This window comes from Bufo bufo, chromosome 5, assembly GCF_905171765.1.
Source record: "Bufo bufo chromosome 5, aBufBuf1.1, whole genome shotgun sequence".
Lineage (NCBI taxonomy): Eukaryota > Metazoa > Chordata > Amphibia > Anura > Bufonidae > Bufo > Bufo bufo.
Window position 1 is genome coordinate 516978264 of NC_053393.1, and position 22902 is coordinate 517001165.

Here is a 22902-nt window from a genome sequence, read left to right on the forward strand (position 1 = left end):
CTGATCCCACCCACAGATCATGAGAATAGGGGTCCCCTGTTAGAGTGGAGATGCCCCCCCCTTCATTCATTCTTGATGGTACTGCCAGAGACATGGTATAGGGCTCTGCAATCTCTGGCAGTCCCATAGAGAATGAATGGAGCCCTCCCTATAGAACATAAAAAATGGCATAAAAATACATTATTATGTGTTATATAAATGTTACACAATAAAAGATGCCTGTAAAAAATATCATTAAAAATGCTTAAAGGAGCTGTCCAGGATTTCGATTTTGACGGCCTATCCTCAGGATCATGGTGTTTTTTTTGTTTTTTTTGTTACGATTAGAGATGAGCGAATTTTTTTAAAGTTCGATTCGGCTGATTTGACAAATTTTTCAAAAAAAATTGCTTTGTGACGAATTGCTTCGTCATGAAGCGCATTTTTTTGTAAGTAGCGGGTGCAATGACAGGGGGCTGCGATAGCGCCGCCCCCCGTCATTGTACCCCTCAGATGCCGCATTGATACATGATCGCGGCATCTGAGTATAAAATTAACATTAAAAAAAAAATTAATCAAACTTACCGCTTCCATTTGCTCTCGACGTGGTGACGTCATACGTCACTGCGCATGGGATTTCGGCCAAGATCTTCAATCAAGATGGCGGCTGGCGGCCCGTTGCGAGCAAACGGAGGAGGAAGTATGAATTTTTTTGATTTTTACACTATTTCAGGTTAAATTGATTCGGCTTCGAGGCGAATCTAATTTATCCTTAAATTCGGATCGATTGTTTAAAAATGCTGAAAACATTGTGTGGAGAAGCCCCGCTAAAGGTGTAGCACATTTGGAGAAGCTCACAATGCAGTCCACTCTGTTTTGCTATAGAGCCCAATATTTCTAAGTACGCCCAAGGAGAATGTCACTTTTTGGACTGGGCTCATCATATGGGTACAATTTCTAGCAGGCTTTTATTGGTTTACATGGTGAAAATGGGTCAGGGGAGTCCAAATGCAAATAAAAAGAGCATGGAGTAAGACACTACATGAGCATAGCGGTAAAAAACCTCAGTAAAGCCTCATTCACACGTCAGTGTTCCACGGACATGAGCTGTACGTGTTTTCCATGGACACCACACGCCCCCATTCATTCTAATCGGTGTATTCACACATCAGTGTTTTAGCACAGTCCGTGGGTCCGTGTTTTTAGCATGCTCTATTTTGTCTGTGTTCACAGATGCATCACGCCATCCACTGTCGGACTGGGGTACTTAGGGCCCACCAGTGTAACTGATTCTGGGGGCCCACCTTAGGGCTCCTGCACCCAAACTTATTTTTTTTCCATGTCTGTACCGTTCACTTCACTTCAATGAGGCCGCAAAATTAAAAAAATGACTCCATGTGCACTCCGTGTCTGTATGTCCGCATGGCCGTTCTGCAAAATGATAGAACACGTCCTATTATTGTCGGCATTACAGACGAGGATAGGACGGTTCTATCAGAGGACGTTCTGTTCCGCATAATGTGGAATGCACAGACATACATGTGGCAGAATGTACACATATATGGATATCCTGCACTCAGGGCCGGTACAAGGCAGGGGCCGAAGGAGCGGGTGCCCTGGGCGCTACCATTTGCGGACAGGAGGGGGGCGCAGGTGAAGTGCCAGCAGTGTACAGCTTCACTGTACCACATTAGCCAAGCGCCACTTGCTGTGCTTGCTGTGCTGAGTGCGCTCCTGCACCCGCCTACACCGTCCACACCAGCCATGTCAGCGCTGCTCCTTCTCTCCCCCTATGAATTTTGTGCCGACTGCGCTCCTGGCTCGGGCTCCCTTTCCTCCTCTGCGTTTCCTCGCCCCCCCCCCCCCCATGGAGGATTCATTTGGTTGATACCACCGGCGTGCGCCGTGTGACGTCACGCGGCTCACGCCGGAGGCGAGGTGTGAGGTGAGAGAGGGAGGACTCGCGCAGCCTACAGGGAGCTGTGTCGGCGCGTGAAGAACAAGCCACGAGGAGCCTGCCTTCACTAGCTGCTACTCACACACAGACTGTAAAAAGTAAGAAAATAATGTAATACAAATAACAAACTAATTTTTTTCTTAAAAACGGGGGGGGGGGGGGGGGGGGGGGGCGCAGTTTGCCATCTTCGCCCTGGGCACCAAATGGCCTTGTCCCAGCCCTGCCTGCACTTAAGGCCGAATGCACACGACCGTGGAACACTGCCGTGAGCGGGGTCCGTGGTATCCCGGCCTGGCATCCTGCTGAGAGCTGGAGCGCACGGCGTCATTGGTTGCTATGACGCCATGCGCTTCGTGCCGCCGCTGCAGTACAGTAATACACTCGTATAGATCATAGGAGTGTATTACTGTACTGCAGCGCCGGCACGAAGCGCACGTGTTCCACGGTCGTGTGCATTCGGCCTAAGTCAGTCAGAAACAAGACACATGCCGCGCACACCAATCACTCATTGGACAGATGTGGCACACAAGACACTTATACGTGGCTGACATGCCACTGATGCATATGTCACATGCTGCACATACACCACTGATACATAGAACATATATAGCACACACCAATCACACATAGGAAACACGCAATGCACACACCAAGACATTAAGGCCTAACCATATTAAGTGTAGCACACATACAGGGGTTAATGAGGTTGTCTCTCACTTTAGCAATTAGAATTTATCATGTAGAGAAAGTTAATACAAGGCACTTACTAATGTATTGTGATTGTCTATATTGCCTCCTTTCTATCACATTATACACAGCACGTATCCGTGGTTTTGACCACTCTACAATCCAGCAGCGGTGGCCGTGTTTGCACATTATTGGTAAAGGTGTTGGCCTATGAGCACTTCCAGCCTTTCCCTATAGTGTGTAAGCACGGCCACCACTGCTGGATTACACGGTGGTCGTAACCACGGATACGTTCTATGTATAATGTAATGGAAAGGAGGCAATATGGAGAATCACAATACATTAGGAAGTGCCTTGTATTAACTGCATGATAAATGCCATTTACTGATGTGAGACAAGCCCTTTAACCCCTTTATGCATAAATGTCTGGCATTAAAGGGGTTTTCCCACCTCAGACAATGGGGGCATATTGCTAGGATATGCTCCCATTGTCTGATAGGTGCGGGTCCCACCACTGGGACCCGCACCTACAATGAGAATGGAGCGGGGAAATGAACGGAGGGCGCACTGAGCATGCGCAGCCGCCCTCCATTCATTTCTATGGGGCCGCCGAAAATAGCCGAGTGCTGGCTCGGCTATTGCCGACTGCCCCAAAGAAATGAATAGGAGCATGGGCCGCGCATGCTCGGTGCGCTCCGATTTATTTCTATGGGAGCAGCGCTTGGTGGTGGACGGACCCCGGGAAATCCGGGCTCCTCCAGCTACAGCGCTCCCCGCTTCGTTCTCGTTGTAGGTGCGGGTCCCAGCGGGTCCTAGCGATATGCCCCCATTGTCTGAGATGGGAATTTCCCTTTAAATTTAACGCTTAACCTCCTCAGATTGCACATAATCTACAGTATATTTAATAGGGTTGTCCTACCATAATGACCTATTGCCTATCTACAGGATAGGTGATAAATATCAGATTGCTGGGGTCTGACTGCTGGAACACCCACTGATCGTGAAAAAAGGGGTCCTGAGACATTCAATTACATTACCACCAATCTAAGTACACAAGGGTCCTAAGACCACGTTCCCTTGATCATGGGGGTCCCAGCAGTCAGACCCCCATCAATCAGACACTTATCCTTAAAAGTTTTTTTTGGGTGTAAAAAAAATAAATACAATAAAAAAAATTATAATAATCTGGCGCAAAATATGTGTCAAACTAAAACAGAAATGCTATCATGTTAAAGGGCCTGTGTCCACTTTTCTAGTTATCCTCTATCCACAGGATCGGGGATAACTAAGTAATTTGCGGGGGTCTGAACGCTGGAGCCCCCACTGATCCCCCTTCTTGACTGAGTGGCAGGTCGAGCATATGTCCTGCCTCTCCATCCATTCTGTATGGGGTCGCTAGAGATGGCGCAGTACAGCGCTGGCTATTCCCAGTGGTCCCAAAGAGAATAAAGGGAGCAGCAGGGCGTATGTGTGGCCTGTCACAGCGTCAAAAAGGGGGAACAGGACCCGTTCTTGGGATCAGTGGGGGACAGGGCGGGGGTTGCAGAATCGGACCTCTCTAATCATATAGTTATGCCCTATGGTGTGGAGAAGATAACTTGAAAACCTGGACAACCCCTTTAAATCCTCCACCACCATGGCAGCAGTGATGCCTGTAAATACGGAATATCATCACTGCCGCCATGTAAACCATACGTGTCAACACAGGAGAATGGGACGCACTGTGCAGAATTTTTCAGTCATAAGTCCAACCCCCTTTGCAGGTCATAACCTTTAACCCCTTAGTGACCCGCCTGTTTTGGGCCTTACTGACCAAGCGTTTTTCTTCCTTTTTTCATCGTCTCGTTCCAAGATCTATAACTTTTTTATTTTTCCGTCTATATAGCTTTATGAGGGCTTGTTTTTTGAGGGACAAGTTGTAGTTCTTAATGGCGCCATTTTGGGGTTCACATAACTTTCTGATTAACTTTTATTAACTCTTTCTGGGAGGGAGATGGGAAATACTGCCACAGCATTTTTACATTATAAATTTTACAGCGTTAATTTTTCGGTATAAATAACATAATATATTTATTCTCTGGGTCAGTACGATTACAGTGATACCAAATACATATAGTTTTTTTTTACGTTTTACTACATTTTTGCAATAAAACCCTTTTTTTTAAAGAAAAAAATGTTTTTGCACTGCCACTTCCCAAATAAATAATTTTTTTATTTTTCTTTATATGGAGTTGTGTGAGGGCTTGATTTTTGGGGGACGACTTGTATTTTTCATTGGTATCATTTTGGAGTAAATGGCGCTTTTTGATCGCCTGTTATTAAATTTTTTCGGTGGCAACTAAGAATAAATGAGCAATTCTGCATTATTTTTTTTTTTTGGGGCGTTCACTGTAGGGGATAATGTATGTGATATTTATGTAGTCCGGGTCGTTACGAACGCAGCAATACCAATTTTTTTCATTGAACAGCGTATATTCAATAAAAAAAAAAGCCTTTAAAAAAATTTTTATGGGATTTTTTTTATTGAATAAATGTTTTTTTATTTTTACTTTTGTTACCACTTACCATAAGGGGACTATAACAGACAGCTTTTTGATTGCTTTTAAAATGCAATGCACTATCCCTATAATGGCAATGCTATTCTGACATTGACCAGCAGGCTGCGCCAGAGCACACCCCAGGCAGCCTTCACACACATCGGCACCCCGGAATCGCATTTGCGGGGTGCCGATGGGAGACAGAGGGAGTCTGCTCGCTCTGTCAGCACTTTACATGCGGCGGGCGCCATTGCCCGCAGCATGTAAAGTGTTAAACAGCCTGGATCTGCACTCCTGCCGGTCCGGGCAGGGCCGCGGCTCTCATGTGAGAACCGGGTTCCCGTTCCCCGCTGCACGGGGGACCTGTGCAGCACTTAGACTGGGCTGCCGTAAAAAAGCGGACACGGACTTGTGAATAAGGGCCTAATCCTGGAAAACCCCTTTAATTTGCTGCCTTTTGTCAATCATGTGGTTTGATGTGATACAGATATGATTGATGTGTGAGCGTTACATTATGGAACGTGTATAGACGATGCTCTTTATATGCCTTGATGCTCTTTTTTTTCAGATCCAGAATGAAGAGAGCGTCCTTCTCTTCCTGGTGGTGTGGACTGTGACCGAGATCACTCGATATTCCTACTACACGTTTAATCTTCTCAATCACTTGCCGTACTTCATTAAATGGGCCAGGTGGGCGGTGTGCACGGTGCTGACGTCTGCTGCATGGCTTGGGTCTGCGCGCTCACATAGGAGGACAGATTGCCTCGGCTTGGATTGCAGAGTTTTCGTGTCATGTTATTAGTACAGGACAGATTGAAGAAATCTCGCTTTGTTCTGCATAGCGGCAGATTGCATTTCTCTGCATATATAAATCACTTAGGCTGCATTCCCACGAGTGCTTTTATTTTCCGTGTTTTTATATTTTATAGGTTTTCAGAAGGCCAGAGGTATTTTGGGCCTTTAAAGTGGAGCTGTACTTCAGTAAACTTTTGATATGTCATAGGGACATGTGAAAAGTTTAGATCGGTGGAGGTCGGAGCGCTGAGACCCCCAATGATGTCTAGAATGATGTTTTCTCTCCTCGCCGGCGAGACAGACTCAATACAAAGTCCACGGGCCCGTCTCGCTCCTATCTTGTTCATTGAGGAGAAAGTGAGCGCTTGACTCCCTTCGTTCTAGAGATTTGTGGGGGTCTCAGTGCTGAGATCTAAACTTTTGATATGTCTTTATGACATATCAAAAACCTATTGAAAGTACGATGCCCCTTTAAGGGCTTCTCTGGGATCATCATATTAATGGTTTATCCTTAAGATAGACCATCAGTATTAGATCAGTGGGGGGCCGACTTCTGGAAATCGCACTGTTCAGCTGTTTGAAGGGGCCGTGGTACTTTGACCTGTTTACCTATATGGCTTCTACTTAGAAGCGACATGCCTTACATGAAGCTGCAATACCCTGCACCACCACTAGTAGATGTAAAGCGCACAGGCAGATGGGCGGAGGCAAACAAAGAAGAGGCCACAGCACTCCTATGAGCACTGCCACCCTTCAGACAGCCGGTTGGCAGTGGTGTTGAAATCCTGACCCCCCCCCCAGCCATCAATTATTAATGACCTACCCTAAAAATTTTCCATCAATATTCTCCTCCTGTGGAACCCCTTTAAGACTGTCTGTGACTAGAACAAAAAAGACACTGTAATGATGCTTGTATCCGAGCAAATAAAAATAAATTGTTACAGAATGCAGAAATGCATAATAATATTAAAGGGGTATTCTCACCTCATGTCTATAGCATATGTCATAAATATCAAAATAATATGGGTCCCACCTCTAAAACCTGCATTGATCTCAAGAACCTAGTCCACCTTGTCAGGGTGCCCCAGCATTCATGGGGAGAATGAAAAAAGAAGTGGCCGCTCGTGTCATCAGCTTTCTCCAGTACCCTTTATGGGAGTTACAGAAACAGCCAAACTACTTCTCTGACCAGGTGGGATGATGAAAAACCCTCTTTTTGGAGATAGATGTGGGTCCCAGAGGTGGGACCTGCATCTATCCTATGATAAGGTACAAATGTCTAAAGTAGGAATATCCCTTTAATAATAATTATAATAAAAACCCAGAATACTGCAAATATACAGAGACATTTTTGTCCCTTTTATCTCCTTAATGAAAAGGGGTGTCCCATCACAGACAATCCCTCGAATCTGAGGGGCAACACCTCAAGTCTCCCCGATTTTGCACCAGATAAATGAGTAACTAGAACGGGAGCTGCTGCTTGCCATTGGTTTACCACTGCGGCTCGTAGAGGGACTTCCTGAATGGGGGACCTCCATCAATGGCATCCATTTGTCTTGATGGGACTACCCTTTCAACTCCAATATTGCATAACATAACAATACAAAATGTAAGTTTCTAAGTGTAAACCACTTGAGGTCTGAGCAGAGATTTAAGGAGATCGTATTATGGATCAGGTTAACGTTGATCCTCAGGATAGACATCAATATCAGATCGGTGGGTGTCCAATACCCAGCACCCCCACCAATCAGCTGTTTCGGGCTGCTATGGTGCTGTATATGTTTATTGTATAGAGCAGAAGCAGATAGCTCTGTACACTGGCGTACCGGAGCTCAGTTGCCATTCACCTAAATGGGAGCTGACCTGCAGTACCCCAGCATGACCACTACACCACGTACAGAGCTGTCTGCCTCCAGCTCCGCACACAGTATAGTTTTCGGTGCTGCGGTTGCCCGAAACAGCTGAACGATACGGGTGCCGTGTTCTGTCCGCATCCGTTGCTCCGTTCCGTGGCCCCGCCCAAAAAAACCAAACATGTCCTATTCTTGTCCGTTTTGCGGAAATTGCGGAACGCACATGGGCGGCATCCATGTTTTGTGGAACCGCAATTTGAGGACTACAAAACAAGGCACGGTCGGGTGCATGAGGCCTAACCCAGAGAACCCCTTTAAAAGCTCATGGACACTGGCTCAGAGCCTATAGGGCTCCTAGAGTACGAAGCCACTACAATAATGAGGGTTCTTTCTGTAGTAACACAATGCAAGCAGAGAAGTCTTGACCTATATTCGAAATCCGATATATTATTCACTGTGAGGTAGAGCGCAGTCCACCAGGGCGCCGGAGAGACGTCAGCGTGATGGCTCGGCAGCAAAAATGAAATGTTTTCACTGCCTCCTGCTACAATTGGAGTTGACACAATTATAGATTTTATGTGAGAACTGCATCTCCAGCTCTGCAGATCTTCGCCTCTTGTTCCCTTTGTGGCTGCGTCTTCTTTAACTCTTTACAGGGGTTGACCCATCTGGGACATTGATGGCATATTACTAGGATATGCCATTAATGTCCGACAGGTGCAGGTCCCAGAGGTGCGCTCCTATGTAGAGAACAGGGCCCTGGAAGTGAAGGAGAGCACCCTGCGCATGCGCAAAATGGTATCCATTCATCACTATAGGACTTGGGAAGGACTGGCCATATACTTTACAGGAAAATTTCCCTTTGGGCCGATGCCCAGGGCTCTGCCCAAGCCCTACTCACAGCCGCCGGCCAGGTACATGGCGATCTGATGCTGACAGCATTAATTAATGCATCTAGCCGGTGCCGCAGGTGACCTCCTGAACTCAACTGTATCACCAGCCTCAGTATGGTCATAGGGCGGTATTTTGTGCTGCACTGCGATATTTGGTTTTGCTAGGGTGGCATTTTGTGCTGCACTACGGTATTTCTGGACCCACCTACTTGCGTTGTCCCTCCCTTCTGTCAATTTGGACTCACTTAATTCTTGGGGCCACTTTTATGATTTTTCCAGGGCCACAAAGTTCCCAGTCCACCTCTGCTATGGGAGTTCCGAAAATAGCCAAGCGAGTGCGCTCAGCTATTTTTTGAAACAACCATAGCGGTGAATAGAGGGTGGTCACGCATGCGCAGCTGCTCTCTGTTCACTTCGGGGGTCCTGTTCAGGAGATAGGAGCGGCATTAACCAAGTGGTAGAAATGACGTGAACTTGTCATTTATTTTAATAGTTCTTATGTTTTTTTTTTAGTTTTTCCTACTTCTGCACAATAAAAAACACAACGTTTTCACAACATTCACAACGTTTTCATTTTTCCATTGACGATGCTGTGTGAGGGATTGGTTTTTGCAGGCCGACCTGTCGCTTTTATTAGCACCATGTTGGGGTACATAAAGACTTTTTGATTACTTTTTATTAGTTTTTGAGGAAGTGGAATGAACAAAAAGAGCAACTTTGGAAGTTTTTTTAATTTTTTTTATGGCATTCATCATGCAGTTTAAATAATGAGATGCTGGTATAATTTGGGTTGTTATGGACATGGCCAGGCTCAGACTGGCCCACAGGGGTACAAGTGGCACATAACCCACATTCAATATACAGCACCTCAACCAGCCTATGTTCATATAAAAAACTGGGTAGATTATTTTTAATATTTATTTATATTATTTATATTTATTCAAGACCGGGTGATTTTTTTTTTTTTTTCATTTTCGTTTTTTACTCCCAGCCCTCTCAAAGCCATAACTTTTTGTATTTTTTCATTAACATAGCCATATGAGGGCTTTTTTTTGCAGGAAGATGTACTTTCTAATGGCATCATTTACAGTTGAATACAATGTGGTGGGAAGCGGGAAAAAAATCATGTGAGATTCTAAAAAAAAAAATACCATTCCGCCATTTTATATGTTTGTATGTATGTACCATTTCCTATGCGGTAAAACTGACTTGTTACTTCTATTCTTCTTCAGTACGATTACAACGATACCACATATGTATTGTATTGATCAAATTGTATTTAATTTTTTTTGGGAGGTGAAGCAGTTTTCAGTTTCACCGTTTTCCGTATGGGATAAATATTTTTATATTTTAATAGTACAGGCGTTTTTGCACGCGGCAATGCCCACAATGTTAATTTTTTTATTATTTATGTACAGTCCTGATCAAAAGTTTAAGACCACTTGAAAAATGGCAAAAAATCATATTTAGCATGGCTGGATCTTAACAAGGTTCCAAGTAGAGCTTCAACATGCAACAAGAAGAAATGGGAGTGAGACAAAACATTTTTTGAGCATTCAATTTAATGAAAACAACGAATAAACCGAAACAGGCTGGTTTTCAGCTGATCAAAAGTTTAGGACCACACCTCCAAAAAAAACCTTAACCCCCCCAAAACAGAAATCCAACTTCCAAACATGAACTCAGTAATGAGTAGCTCCGCCGTTATTGTTGATCACTTCAAAAATTCGTTTCGGCATGCTCGATGCAAGCGTTTCCATGAGGTGAGTAGGAACATTTCTCCAAGTGGTGAAGACGGCCGCACGAAGGCCATCTACTGTCTGGAACTGTTGTCCATTTTTGTAAACTTCCCTTGCCATCCATCCCCAAAGGTTCTCAATTGGATTTAGATCAGGGGAACACGCAGGATGGGCCAAAAGAATGATGTTATTCTCCTGGAAGAAGTCCCTTGTCCTGCGGGCATTGTGTACTGTAGCGTTGTCCTGTTGAAAAACCCAGTCGTTACCACACAGACGAGGGCCCTCAGTCATGAGGAATGCTCTCTGCAACATCTGGACATAGCCAGCGGCCGTTTGACGCCCCTGCACTTCCTGAAGCTCCATTGTTCCACTGAAGGAAAAAGCACCCCAGACCATTATGGTGCCCCCCCCCACTGTGGCGCATACAAAACATCTCAGGTGGGATCTGCTTGTCATGCCAGTAACGTTGGAAACCATTAGGACCATCAAGGTTACATTTTTTCTCATCAGAGAATAAAACTTTCTTCCACCTTTGAATGTCCCATGTTTGGTGCTCTCTTGCAAAGTCCAAACAAGCAGTTCTGTGGCGTTCAAGGAGACAAGGTCTTTGAAGACGTTTTTTGTTTTTGAAGCCCTTCAGTCTCAGATCCCGTCTGATGGTTATGGGGCTGCAGTCAGCACCAGAAAGGGCCTTAATTTGGGTCGAGGATCGTCCAGTGTCTTGACAGACAGCCAATTGGATCCTCCGGCTCAGTGCTGGTGAAATTCTTTTGGGTCTTCCACTTGACTTTTTTGTTCCATAACCCTCAGGATCATTTAAGAAATTCCAAATGACTGTCTTACTGCGTCCCACCTCAGCAGCGATGGCGCGCTGTGAGAGACCCTGCTTATGCAGTTCAACAACCCGACCACGTTAAAAAAGGGAGAGGTTTTTTGCCTTTGCCATCACAACATGTGACTACCTGACAGAAAATGACAATAAATCCACATCTTTGCACAGATTTGGCCTTTTAAAGGCATGTGGTCCTAAAATTTGGATCAGCTGAAAAACAGCCTGTTTCAGTTTAATTGTTATTTTCAAAAAATGTTTGGTCTCACTCTCATTTCTTCTTGTTGCATGTTGAATCTCTACTTGAAACCTTAAGATCCAACAATGTAAAATATGATTTTTTGCCATTTTTCAAGTGGTCTTAAACTTTTGATCAGGACTGTATTTTAATTTTAATTTTGGGGACGAGATGTGATTTGAATTTTTTAACTTTTTTTTATATTTTTAGAAACTTTTTTATTTTTTAACATTTATTAATAGTTCCCCTAGGGATCTATAACAAGCAATTGATAGATTGGTTTTCTCATAGACTCCAATGCATTAGCATTAGAGTTGATAAGAATTACACCATGTTTCTAAGGAGCCCTGTACCACTCCTGAGTACAGAGGCTGAGACACGCTACATTCGGCTCCCCTTATCCACACTGGGGGGAGCTGGTACACGGCCAGGGGGCGTGCGCTTCCAGTCTTTATCTTCCCAGATTCCGTGGTCACATTTAGGCCTCCTGCACACGAACGTGTGTGCCCTGTGGTCGTGCTGCGGGCCGCAAATTGCGAGCCGCAATGCACGAACACCGTCCTTGGGGAAGCCGCAGCGGATCGCGGACCCATTCACTTTAATGGGTCCGCGATCCGGCCCGTTTCACAAAAATATAGGACATGTTCTATCTTTTTGCGGAACGGATGTACGGGACGAAACCCCACGGAAGCACTCCCTAGTGCTCCCGTAGGGTTCCATTACGTGCTTTCATCCCGTACCATTCCACATCTCCGGATATACGGACCCATTGAAGTGAATGGGTCCGAATCCGTGATGCGGAATGCCCACGGAACGGCACCCGTGTATTGCAGATCCACAAATGCGGTCCGTAATATGGCAACGGTGTGCAGGAGGCCTTAACATGAGGGGTTAAATGTATTCGATCGGCGTTATCGTTGATCTCATACATTAGTCCTGCAACATAAATATACGTGGGGCGGTAGGAAAGGAGTTAAGAAACTACCCAGTTTATTATTATAGACACGGTCATGTTCATGTACTTCTCAGGGACCTGCCTTTTTCAAAAATACCTAAACATGCAATATATTTTTCAGTGGACTGCACCATTTTTGTCCTGCTGCAGACAGCTACAATAGTTTTCTCCAGCCATGGCATCGCCAGTCAGACTTTCTTCTGGTTCCTGCTGCGAAGTGTCTGCTTCAGGTGCCGTCATCTGGTATCTTCACAATGAACCTGTATGAGCTGGAAAAGGAACACTATTAATACGCGACCCCTCTTACGTCACGGTCCCACTAGGACTATAATAGGACCATTGTACAAATATAATTGGAAACAAAATCAATGAAGAGAAGTGCATTGTAAGACTGGATTCCTGCTCATTGCTCTGCGTGTGTCCTGCGCTCACCCTCATGTGTCTTCACTGTTATGAATGATGTCGCCGTGCTTAATGCTCTTCTCTCCTCCATTCTCCCCCCGCAGGTATAATTTATTTATTGTATTGTATCCCCTCGGCGTAGCGGGTGAACTCTTAACAATTTATGCTGCTTTACCGTATGTGCGGAAGACGGGGATGTACTCACTGAGGCTTCCGAACAAATACAACGTGTCCTTCGACTACTACTACTTTCTCATCGCTGTCATGTGTTTCTATGTACCACGTAAGTCATTTCGAAATACATCCCTCAGGCACTGACCTGTCCTGAAAAAAAAATGTTTCACTTCCCAGAGCTTTAACCTTTACATATTGTTTATTAAACAGTACAGCGTTCAGTGCTGTCCCTCTTATTGACTTTAAAGGGCATCTGTCAGCAGATTTGTACCTATGAAACTGGCTGAACTGTAACATGTGCACGTGGCAGCTGAAGGCATCTGTGTTGGTCCCATGTTCATTTCTTCCACGTGTGAAAACACTGCATTTTCACACAGCTGCCACTAGGAGGAGCTCAATACAAAGAGATTATTATAGTTCCTTTGGTACAGGTATAAATTCCTAGTCACTGAGCTCCCCCTAGTGGTGGCTACTGGCAGCTAGCTTTGTAATGAAAGAGAAGCATGAGATTTATCAATGTATTTATCCCAGTTTTCTGGTGTAAATACATTCAAAAATATGGTGTTCAGAATACTTGAAGCACTTGTTCCACTTGAAGCACTTGTTCCACTTTTTCCAACATAAAAGTCAGACCAAAGGCAACTTTTTTTTATTGCAGTTTGTATTTTATTAAACAAAAACATTTGTCAGAAATATGGGACATTGGACATGTTCTGCATTGCATGGGGGTAATTGACGCATGTACACTGGGAAACTAGGTGCAGGGGGCCCATATCAAGTTATGCTATGGGGCCCTATAGGATCTTTGTACGCTTCTGGAGTCACCATTTCACCTAGAGGCTCTGCTCTCTCTGCAACTGCCACGCCCTTTGCAATGTGATTGACAGAGACAGGCAGTATAAATGTGATCACTTTTGGCCCTTACTTCTCCTAAGGTTAATCAAAGTGCAGAGGGATCGGCAGTTGCAGAGAGAGCAGAGTCTCTAGGTCTAACGGCAACACCCCCGTTGCTCCTAGAGGCTCATTTGCATATATTAAAACTTTATTTTTCTCAGCAATGTGGACACATATGAAGAAGGGAGCAACACAGACACCATATGTAAAACCACCGAATTCAAAAAGGGCGTACTTATTCTCATGACTTTAGGTAGTTTCCTTCTTTCTTCAAATTTTTATTCAAGGCTATGTCCACTTTCAGAGTCATACCATACAGGTCATACTGCAGAAAACCCAAGAGCTACTTTTAAAATTCTACCGGCCACAGTTAGCATGGTAAATGTTTAAGCTCATGCCAGTACAATCCTAAGAAGACTGAACAAGTATGGCTTGTTTGGAAGGGTTTCCAGGAGAAAACCTTGTCTTTTTTAAAAAGACCATGGCAGCACGGATATAGTTTACAAAGTCGCATCTGAACAAACCACAAGACTCCTGGAACAATGTTGTTTGGAAAGACGACATCAAAGTGGAGATGTCTGGCCATAATGAGCTGAGCCATGTTTGGCAAAAAACCAAACACAGGACCTGAAGACAAACATTTCATGCTAACTGTCAATTGGAGGGGTGATAATTTGGGCTTGTTTTGCAGGCACAAGACATGGACGCCTTGCGGTCATTGAGTCAGCCATGATCTGTATACCAAAGTATTTTAGAGTCAACTGTGAGGCAGTCTATCTGGCAGCTAAAGTTTAGACAAAATTGGACCATGCAACAGGACAACGATCCCCAGGTCACCAGCAAATCTACAACAGAATGGCTTCAAAAGAGAAGATTCAGAGTGTTGTAATGGCGAAGCCAAAGCACAGACCTCAACCCAATTGAAATGCTGTGGTGGGATCTTAAGAGAGCTACAGAATGAATATACCAATGTCCACAAACGTCAATGAACTGAATCAACTTTGTAAAGAAGAGCAAATTTTCCCTAGAACTATGTGAGAGACTGATGAAGTCATACAGAAATTGATGACTTCAAGTTGCTGCTAAAGGTGGTTCTACAAGCTATTGATTCATGGGGTGGATATAGTTTTTCACACATGGCTTTTCCATTTTGGCCTAGTTATTTGTTATGTGTTGTCCATCTGACGTTGCATTTACCTGATTTTAAGACCAGATTTTTTTTTATTAAGTTCTGATACATACAACCATAGAATGGAAGAGGGTGTACCTAGTTTTTCTCATGAATGTACCTCCTTACAATCCCGCTAATTTTATCGAAGGAAGATTTGTTATATTATTACAATTATTTTTGGAGTTATGTCTCCACAATGTTCTTCACTAAAATTGTTATTTTTCCTTTCAGTGTTTCCCCAGCTATATTTTCATATGCTTCGTCAAAGAAGAAAAGTTCTGCACGGAGAAGTCTTTGTTGAAAAGGATGATTAACCCCAAAGAGCACAATCTATAGGACTCTCTTCATACAACCAGCCTTGACCTCCAGAGTCAAAATGCAGCAAAGGGCCTATTGGTTTAATATCCTGGATAACCTCAAACGACTTAACGCCTTCTGATCCTACGTTCTGGCCTGTACCCTTCTTTTTTATAGGTTGAAATCAAGACCGACACTGACTCATGCTCCCTTAAGTATACATGGTGCATTGTGATCTTTTTATAGAAAGAAAACACAAAAGTGAAGCAACAACGATTTGAAGCGCACTCTTTATTTTTGTACTGTATATCTGTATTGACCACATGTCGGCAAATATATATGTCCTTCAACAGAGCCAGGCTTTTGTTATGGTCATGTCATGTACAATTCTATTGCACATTCACCACATATCATATATTTACTGAGAGGTGTAACTCGTCCAGCTTTTTATTGCTAGCCCACCATAGTACCAAAGAGATCCTCCGGTGGGCCCAGGTTCTGATACCAGAGTGGACCCCAAAGATACAGGAGAAAGAAAAAAAAAACATTTGGAGCCAATAGGGTCTATTTCTTTGAATCAAAATCTATTAGACTTTATTGATACGAGGGTTTAGGATCCAAGAATAATTTCCTCTGGTGGGCCCGAGGAATCCCAGTCCAAGCATGACCAAGATAACCATAATGCTACCTGAGACATGAGGACTTGAGGATGGTTGTTTGTTTTTATCCTCCTTCAATCATTTTTTAGTTTATTCCATTCTTGTTTGAAAGACCTATGGAGAAGGTCTCACACATTCTCACTATCAATTAAAATAAGGGACTCCCCTTCTAGGAGGCCCATAGCATCTACCTCTCTATGGTCTGTGCACCCATAGCATTAATATCCTGTGCAACCTTAGCATTAATATTCTTTACATTTAGTAATATGATTTTCAATAGATGTTAAATAGTACATTTTATCCCCTTCCTGACCACCCACCTTAAATCTACCGTGGAAGTCGGGTAGTTAAAAGCTATATACACCTTTTGGGGGCAATTTTTTTATTATTGCATTTGACTTATTTTAAACCCCAAAATTTTTTTTTCACTTGGTCTTTATTAAAAATCTGGAGTCCTTTTTTTGTGTACATAGCTGACATGCTCTACTAGCTGCCCGTGGATTTTCTGTCTTTTCCATCATCTGGAGAGCAGAGGACTCCTTATCTCTTATAGCTCAGTTCTTATCTTACTGATAAGAATGTGGCTTAAACAAGTGTTTATGACCTCTTAGTAGGTTAGAGATAAGAGTTATTAGATGTCCAGCACAAAATGAAAGCGAATGTACCAGTCACACAGTTAGAAAAACAGTTAACCCTTTGTGACAGAATGGCTCAATATTTTTTAATAAAGGGCAATTAAAAATATGATTTTTAGCCAAAAATGAGTAAAATGCAATCAAGTTCCCTAGGGGATCTTTCAAAAAATGTAATAGAAAGAAAAAAGTTTTTAAAATATGGAAATTCTCATTTCCCAAAATTAGAGTAAAAATAAACAATTAAAAAAAAATAAACATCATAGGCATCACCGTGTGATAAAACCCTATGGAGAAGGGCATATAGGAAAAAAACATCAAAATTTCTGGTTCATTATTTTTTTTGCCACTTCACCTCCCCGAATTTTTTTTATAAAGAGTGATCAAAAAGTCTTGCACACTCTCCACAAAATGGCACAAATAAAAACCACAGACTGTCCCACAAAAAATGAACCCTCACACAGCTCCATAGACAGAAAAAATAAATAAATTATGGGGTCAGAATATAGCGATGCAAAGAAAAATATTATTTTTCCAAAGTTTTTTTTTTCAGTATTAAAACACCAGAAATACTATGTACAGTGTATTCATACCACTTGAACTTTTCCATATCTTTCAACGTTACACCCACAAATATAAATGTATTTAATTGGGATTTTATGTGATAGACCAAGAAAAGAAAATGACATGGTTTTCAACATTTTTAATAAATAAAAATCTTAAAAGTTTGGTGTGCATTTGTATTCCACCCCCTGTACTCTGATACCTCTAAATAAAATCCAGTGTGAATAATTGCATTCAAAAGTCACCTAATTAGTAAATAGAGTACATCTGTGTGTAATTAATTCTCAGTATAACTCCAGCTGTTCTGTGAAGGCTTCACAGGTTTGTTAGAGAATGTTAGTAATTAAATAGCATCATGAAAACCAAAGAACACACCAGACAGGTCAGGGATAAAGTTGTAAAGTGTAAAGCAGGGTTAGGTTATAAATAAATATCCCAAGCTCTGAACATCTTATAGATCACTATTCAATCCGTCATCCGAAAATGGAAGGCATAGGACACAACTGCAAATCTACCAAGACATGGCCGTCCACCTAAATTGACAGACAAGACAAGGAGATTGCTAATTAGAGAAGCAGCCAAGAAGCTCATGGTCACTCTGGAGGAGCTGCAGAGATCCACAGCTCAGATGGGAGAATCTGTCCACAGGACAACTATTAGTCGTATACTCCACAAAGCTGGTCTTTATGGAAGAGTGGCAAGAAGAAAGCCATTTTTTAAAGCAAGCCATAAGAAGTCAATTTGCAGTTTCCCACAAGCAATGTAGGAAACACAGCAAACCTGTGGAAGAAGGTGCTGCGGTCAGATGAGACCAAAGTTAAACTTTTTGGACTAAATGCAAAACGATATGTGTGGTGGAACATATTGATGGTAGCATCAGGCTGTGGGGATGCTTTTCTTCAGCAGGGACAGGGATGCTGATCAGAGTTGATTGGAGGATGGATGGAGCTAAATACAGGGCAATCCTGGAGGAAAACTGCAAAACACTTGAGACTAGGATGGAGGTTCACCTTCCAGCAGGACAACGACCCTAAACATATAGCCAGAGCTACAATGGAATGGTTTCGATCGAAGCATGTTCATGTGTTACAATTGCCCAGTCAATGTCCTAAATCCCATTGAGGCTGAGTTCACACTTCAGTTATTTGGTCAGTTATTTCTATCAGTTATTGTGAGCCAAAACCAACAGTGAAGTCTGCACAGAGATCAGGTGGAATGGCAAGATTTGCACCTGTTTTGTATTTTTGACCCGAACCTGGTTTTCGCTCATTACCGTGTGCTGGCCGGGCCCGTGCTGCTCGTGGACCCCCTGCATCCGACAGTCCGAGCTGCAAAAAAGTAGTGCATGCATTACTTTTTTGCAGTGCAGAGTCATGGCCCTAAACACCACGGAAGCACTCCGTGGTGCTACCATGGGGTTCCGATCTGTGCATCCACACCGCATCTCTGGGTTTGCGGACCCAGTCAAGTGAATGGGTCCGCATCCGTGATGCGGGGTGCACACGGCCGGTGCTCCGTGTATTGCGGATCTGCCGAATAACTGAAGTGTGAACTTGGCCTGAGAATCTGTGGCAAGACTTGAAAATTGCTGTTCTCCATCCAATCTGACTGAGCTTGAGCTATTTTGCAAAGAAGAATGGGCAAAAATGTAAGCCTCTAGATATGCAAAGCTGGTAGAGACATATTGTACCCGAAAAGACTTGCAGCTGTAATTTCAGTGACAGGTGGTCCTACAAAGTATTGACTCAGGGGGGCTAAATACAAATGCACGCCACACTTTCCAGATTTTAATTTATTAAACATTTTGAAAACCATGTATCATTTTCTTTTCACTCTACACATCCTTACTATTTTGTGTTGGTCTATCACATAAAGCCCCCCCAAAATACATTTAAGGCCTCATGCACATGACCGTTGTTTTTGTTGGCATCTGAGCCGCAGTTTTTGCGGCTCGGATGCGGACCCATTCACTTCAATGGGGCCGCAAAAGATGCGGACAGCACTCCGTGTGCTGTCCGCATCCGTTGCTCCGTTCCGTAGCCCCGCAAAAAAAATATAACCTGTCCTATTCTTGTCCTTTTTGCGGACAAGAATAGGCATTTCTACAATGGGCCGCCCAGTCCGCAAATTGTGGAAGGCACACGGGCGGCTTCCGTGTTTTGCGGGTCTGCAAAACACACAACGGTCGTGTGCATGTAGCCTAAGTGTGTGGGTGTAATGTAAAAAAGTTCAAGGGGTATGAATACTTTCTCAAAGCACTGTAAATGTGGTATCACTGTAATCGTACTGACCCGAAGAATGAAGGGAACAGGTCAGTTTTACCGCATAGGGAACGCTGTAAAAACAAAACCCCTAAAGATGTCATGGAATTGTGTTTTTACTAACTCCACCCCATTTCAAATTTTTTTCCAGCTTCCCACTACATCCTATGCATTATAAATGGTGCCATTAGAAAGTCCAACTTGTCCCGCAAGCTTTCATACGGCTATGTGAATGGAAAAATAAAAAAGTTATGGCTCTAGGAAGGAAGGAAGGAAGTAAAGAAAACCAAAAAAAAAACAACAGAAAATGGCCCGGCCCTGAAGGGGTTAAATTATTTATTATGACCAAGGATAATTACTGTAAAGATACCAGTCAGAAAATACCATACACACTTACAGTCCTGATCAAAAGTTTAAGACCACTTGAAAAATGGCAAAAAATTATATTTTACATTGTTGGATCTTAACAAGGTTCCAAGTAGAGCTTCAACATGCAACAAGAAGAAATGAGAGTGAGACAAAACATTTTTTGGGCATTCAATCAATTGAAAATAACGATTAAACTGAAACAGGCTGTTTTTCAGCTGATCCAAATTTTAGGACCACATGCCTTTAAAAGGCCAAATCTGTGCAAAGATGTGGATTCATTGTCATTTTCTGTCAGGTAGTCACACGTTGTGATGGCAAAGGCAAAAAAACTCTCCCTTTTTGAACGTGGTTGGGTTGTTGAACTGCATAAGCAGGGTCTCTCACAGCGCGCCATCGCTGCTGAGGTGGGACGCAGTAAGACAGTCATTTGGAATTTCTTAAATGATCCTGAGGGTTATGGAACAAAAAAGTCAAGTGGAAGACCCAAATAAATTTCATCAGCACTGAGCCGGAGGATCCAATTGGCTGTCCGTCAAGACACTGGACAATCCTCAACCCAAATTAAGGCCCTTACTGGTGCTGACTGCAGCCCCATAACCATCAGACGGCATCTGAGACTGAAGGGCTTCAAAAACAAAAAACGTCTTCAAAGACCTCGTCTCCTTGAACGTCAACAGAACTGCTCGTTTGGACTTTGTAAGAGAGCACCAAACATTCAAAAGGTGGAAGAAAGTTTTATTCTCTGATGAGAAAAAATTTAACCTTGATGGTCCTGATGGTTTCCAACGTTACTGGCATGACAAGCAGATCCCACCTGAGATGTTTTCTGCGCGCTACAGTGCATGGGGCGCCATAATGGTCTGGGGTGCTTTTTCCTTCAGTGGAACAATGGAGCTTCAGGAAGTGCAGGGGCGTCAAACGGCCGCCGGCTATGTCCAGATGTTGCAGAGAGCATTCCTCATGACTGAGGGCCCTCGTCTGTGTGGTAACGACTGGGTTTTTCAACAGGACAACGCTACAGTACACAATGCCCGCAGGACAAGGGACTTCTTCCATGAGAATAACATCACTCTTTTGGCCCATCCTGCGTGTTCCCCTGATCTAAATCCAATTGAGAACCTTTGGGGATGGATGGCAAGGGAAGTTTACAAAAATAGACAACAGTTCCAGACAGTAGATGGCCTTCGTGCGGCCGTCTTCACCACTTGGAGAAATGTTCCCTCTCACCTCATGAAAACGCTTGCATCAAGCATGCTGAAACAAATTTTTGAAGTGATAAACAATAACGGCGGAGCTACTCATTACTGAGTTTAGGTTTGGAAGTTGGATTTCTGTTTTGGGGGGGTTTAGTTTTTTTTTTTGGAGGTGTGGTCCTAAACTGTTGATCAGCTAAAAAACAGCCTGTTTCAGTTTATTCGTTGTTTTCACTAAATTGAATACTCAAAAAATGTTTTGTCTCACTCCCATTTCTTCTTGTTGCATGTTGAAGCTCTACCTGGAACCTTGTTAAGATCCAGCCATACTAAATAGGATTTTTTGCCATTTTTCAAGTGGTCTTAAACTTTTGATCAGGACTGTATATTATAGACATTTAAAAAGCTCTGGGGGGTGAGGGTTCATGCACACAAATAGAACTTCTCATTCTTGTCCTTTTTGCGGACAAGGACAGTCATTGTTACAACGGATCCGCAAAAAAAAATTGATGTAACACGGACATCACACCGATGTCATCAGTTTTTTTTTCCGCGGATTTTTCCGCAAAATACATACGGACGTGTGCATGAGCCCTTTCTGGTTCTCATTGAAGAGATCTAGCATGGGAAGCAAGGATGCAAATGAGCTCCCCTCCTGATTTCGTCCACCTGGAGGAGAACTAATTTTCATATACATTGAAACAGTCCTTATACCGTACGTACACTACAGACCAAAAGTTTGGACACACCTTCTCATTCAAAGAGTTTTCTTTATTTTCATGACTATGAAGGCATCAAAACTATGAATTAACACAATTGGAATTATATACATAACAAACAAGTGTGAAACAACTGAAAATATGTCATATTCTAGGTTCTTCAAAGTAGCCACCTTTTGCTTTGATTACTGCTTTGCACACTCTTGGCATTCTCTTGATGAGCTTCAAGAGGTAGTCCCCTGAAAAAACAATAAAGACCAAAGGTGCCCAATTGGTAAAAAATGAAAAACAGTGTCCACCCAATACAACCAAAAGGACACCCGTAGTTGTAACTCTGTACTAGCTCCCGAGTAAAACAGGCGAAAGAACAAGAAAGTAGAGCTCATGGTACCAAAGAATAAAAATGTCATTTTATTGTAACATAGTTAAAAAGTATAAAGCAATAAGTGATATGCCGTAAAAAAGTGAATAGAAGCAGAAAAAAGAACGCCACCCTGGGATAGCACACGTGTCGAATGTAAAAAATAATAGTGATCAGTGGAATGGATTATATACGGTACAGTGACCGACCAATGACCAAAAAAATTCATATCATAAATGACGGTTGAGTCAGCAATCAAAGGAAAACCTACCCGGCAAGAACTGAAACAGGGTTTGCATTGCGAGTGCAGCATAAATAAAATGAGAGCAAACCTCAGTAATGACTAGGTCTGAAAAAACCTGGATCAAAATGCAGTGTAGGTAAAAAAGAGAGCAAAGACTCACCAAAAAAGACCGTGTGCTATGTCACCCAGGATGGCGCTACCCCAACGCGCGTTTCGGCGTGCCTTCGTCCGGATTGCAGTGAATAGTCTGAAATCATTCACTCTAGTGGAACTTGGGGCATTGTCACGTTTTCACATTCGCTGATTTATGGTTCTTTGTCTTTAACCATAAAATGACAGATTACCAAGCTATAGACAGTTGTAATAGGGCAGCCCTAAACCTCTAGAGGCCTATGGTGTAAAGTAGAACTGGCTTCGTTGCCTATAGCAACCAATCAGATTCCACCTTTCATTTTTCACAGCTCCTTTGGAAAATGAAAGGTGGAATCTGATTGGTTGCT

At 43.2% G+C, this 22902-nt stretch overlaps 1 protein-coding gene across 1 annotated transcript in view; it reads left to right on the forward strand.

Moving 5' to 3' along the window:
- HACD1 (3-hydroxyacyl-CoA dehydratase 1) overlaps nt 1–15754 on the forward strand; it is an 80196-nt gene extending 64442 nt beyond the window's left edge. Inside the window, exons 5-7 of the mRNA XM_040433039.1 lie at nt 5729–5850; nt 12969–13147; nt 15335–15754. Coding sequence (XP_040288973.1) covers nt 5729–5850; nt 12969–13147; nt 15335–15417 — 384 coding nt within the window. The 3' untranslated portion in view covers nt 15418–15754. The remainder of the gene's footprint in view (nt 1–5728; nt 5851–12968; nt 13148–15334) is intronic.
- Nucleotides 15755–22902: the final 7148 nt, after the last annotated feature.